Here is a 3269-nt window from a genome sequence, read left to right on the forward strand (position 1 = left end):
CCTTCAAATCTGGCCTTCTGAGGACGCAGCCCATGAATGTGAACGCAGCCCATAGACGTAGACGCCTCTATGCTGCAGATGAGTCACAGCGTCCGCCATGTTGAATGTGGCAAATCTACTGATAGACTCAGACACTTAAACAGTATCAGAGGGAATTAACTACCTAATATTTTTATTTTTGTAAAATTACGAGTTTATTTTTGTAGCCCTTTGGCTTCATTCTCCTGATTTTATCGTAATTTTCTTTCATTGAAGTGAAGGTTTTTTTCAATTGAAAATATTTTTTTTGACTGAAGCAACGTTTTTTTAATTGAATGATAAATAAACTAATCTACCTTCAGCTGCATCTATAAAGCTCGATTTGAAACGTTTGTCTCTGCAGTTAGAAGATGATTAAAAATCAGAACCTTAAGCTTTAGAAATCGGCCTGCTGAAGTTCAGACATTTGCGAACATGTGAAACGTGAGCTTTGATGGAGGCCAGTCTGGGTCCAGTAGCCTCCTAACTGGGAGCAGACAGGAACCAGTCAGAGGGTCAGAAGAGCTGCTGGTCCTCAGAGGGTCCGTCTCTCTTAAAGCGACAGGCACCCACACGGTGAGAAATTATTCCCGGGGGTTTGTCTTCTCAGGCTTCTCAGAATAACTTTAAAGAACATGGACAGAGTATTGTTTTCACTGACTCGCTAAACACATGTTACCTGAGGGCAGCTCCTCCTGCTGGTCACAGCTGGAACTGCAGCACTTCTGTCTCATGTTACTCCTGTTTATGTTATGGGGCAGAGCCACCATCCTGCTCCTTTTAGATGCCTCCCTTGTCCAACATTTTGGATCAGACTCTCGTTAGCAGGCCTTAATTAAGGAGCTCGTTAGCAGGCCTTAATTAAGGAGCTCGTTAGCAGGCCTTAATTAAGGAGCTCGTTAGCAGCCCTCTGCTGCTGGATGACTGGATGCTGAGGAGGAGATCAGGTGTTTCAGCAGAGATTCAAAAGAAAAGTTTTCAACATTGCTTTTTGTCTTAATTCTCAGTAATAAAGATTGTTTTAGACATTTAGATTTATTTCAAATGATTTTTCTTACAGATTAACTTTATAGATCTATATGTTTTAGATTTTGAATCTTTGTTTTTTATGGATGATTTCTGGTTAATCTGCTGTTATTATTTTTTTATTTTGAATGTTGAAATGTGTTTAGGTGGAAATCTGTTTTCTGACCTTCTCTTTTGCTCTGCTTCTCCTTGCAGAGGTCCTTGTCTCCTCGCTCCATCTCTCCTCCTCCCTCCCCAGAGGTAACCACCACCCCCCCATCAGCTCAGATGTTCTGTAGGCGTCACTGAGATGTCTGCCTAGTTTCTGTGAATCATCTCATTGTTCCTCTTGCTGCTGCTCTAAACCTGAATCCGGCTGCAGCTTTTCTGCTGCACCTTGTTGCTATGGACTGTTTCCTAGCAACCAGCAGGCAGAGGCTCTGTAGATGGTTTGGACCTTCTGTGGTTCTGAGTGCTCTACATAAAGGTGTGATGTTCATTCTGCTCATCGTGGTCTCTGTCTGGTGACGATGAAGATGCAGCTTCATGGCAGCCCCTCCCCTACCTGTTGCTCCATCCACCTTCAGGGAACCCGTTTCCATGGAGGAGCCTGGGAACAGTAGCAGGTGGAAGATCAGATTCACAGATTCGCAGCAGGAGCTGTGGGGAGATGGACGGTGGAAAGTTCCCAGAAGGTCAGAGGTCAGGCTCATCATCAGGCTGAGGAGATCTTCTGGATGCTTCCACTTGCAGCTCTGGTTCCAACCTTCAATGATGTCCTTCAGAAGTGGCTCCTGACCCAAAGAAGTCCAGGAAGGTTCTGCTCTAAGATGTGGAGAGAAGTTCCATCATCCAGGAGGATCTCAGCTGCTCGTCCACAGCGAAAGCTCCATCAGGCCAGGGTCCATCTGTTTGGATGGACCTAATGGGTCCAACTAGGATCAGAACTCAGCTCTGCTGGTCTGGGTCTCATGTTTGAAGCTGGTTCAGCTGGATGAGGTTTGCTGGCTCTCCAAGAAGGTTCTGATGAGGATTCTGGGTCATAAGTTCCTCTGGAACGAGTGAGAAGATTTAGGTGTGACTGAGATGGTCCAAAATGTCCTCCAGGATTTCCTGGTTCTTTGGTTTATAGCTGAATAACGACCTGCTGGTGGGTTCCAGCGATTATTCAGACATGCTCCTCAGGAGGAGATCCTCCAGGTGTTTCCTCCCCCATGGAGTCAGAGTCAGCATAGATCTGGAGATCTGCTTCCTCACGGAGCTTCGCTCTCATCCTTCTGTTTCTGCTTTCTTCCCAGAACTTGTCCAAGGAGGCCCGGGACTGGCTGGAGAACCGGTCCCCAGGAGATTCTTCACCTTGTTCCACCATTCAGAGCAGCAGAACGCAAAGCTCTCACACACCGCCGACGCTAAACACACCCAGCACGCCCAACACACACCCCGTCGGCAACAGAACCACCATGCAGCACTTCCACCGACCCGGTAAGCACCTCACCCTCTGACCTCCAGTCTTCATTGGATTTGTAAGACTTTTCTTCCAAACATCCTCGCCTAGAACCCCATCAGGGCCGCGGTTCTGATCAGAGTAGAGAGGTCAGTAACCCCCGCAGTAACGGGCTCATTATGCCGCCGCCCGCAGCATATCACCACGCTATCAGAGGACGTACAAAACCAGCTTTATCAAAGCCTCTTCATGCTGTTCCAGAACAACAGTCAGGTCTTTCCTGGTGGTTTTCTTTTTCTGATAGTGAGGATGATTATGAGCTAAATCACAGGATGTCTGTAGATGTTAACATTTGCAACGATCACCATCAGGAGTTGCTGCTCGCTCGCCATGTTTTCCAAGTAGAGGACGCCCAAAATGACGTCATTTGGTCGTACTGACACGTCAATCAGAAACCAAGCTTAAAGTCGTAGGGAAGTCATATTTATACGTCAAATCATTCAGGCTTAAACATTAATATACTTTTTATCAGACCATATTGTCCCAAAATTTAGAACATTTCTATTTTTAAAAAAAATCCTGTCTTAAAATCTGTGTTTTTTTTCCCGTTATCTTCTGCAGGCCAGTTAGTTCTACGTCAGCCTGAACACCTAAATTCAGCCAATCATATATCAACGGTCATCTGTCAATCAAATGTTTTCGGTCATAGCATCTTGATTCATGTGTCGCAGCTAATATACGCAACGGTCGAAACCAGAATCCTTTCCTTTCCCATTGAGTTACGTCCCAGTGTTCACTGGGA

At 45.8% G+C, this 3269-nt stretch overlaps 1 protein-coding gene across 1 annotated transcript in view; it reads left to right on the plus strand.

Moving 5' to 3' along the window:
* Positions 1-3269, plus strand: part of LOC107084633 (dematin-like) — a 33174-nt gene that overhangs the window by 23943 nt on the left and 5962 nt on the right. The window contains exons 6-7 of the mRNA XM_015374556.1: positions 1240-1284; positions 2322-2505. Coding sequence (XP_015230042.1) covers positions 1240-1284; positions 2322-2505 — 229 coding nt within the window. The remainder of the gene's footprint in view (positions 1-1239; positions 1285-2321; positions 2506-3269) is intronic.

The sequence above is a fragment of the Cyprinodon variegatus genome, unplaced genomic scaffold, assembly GCF_000732505.1.
Source record: "Cyprinodon variegatus isolate N-32 unplaced genomic scaffold, C_variegatus-1.0 Scaffold105, whole genome shotgun sequence".
NCBI classification, from domain to species: Eukaryota; Metazoa; Chordata; class Actinopteri; order Cyprinodontiformes; family Cyprinodontidae; genus Cyprinodon; species Cyprinodon variegatus.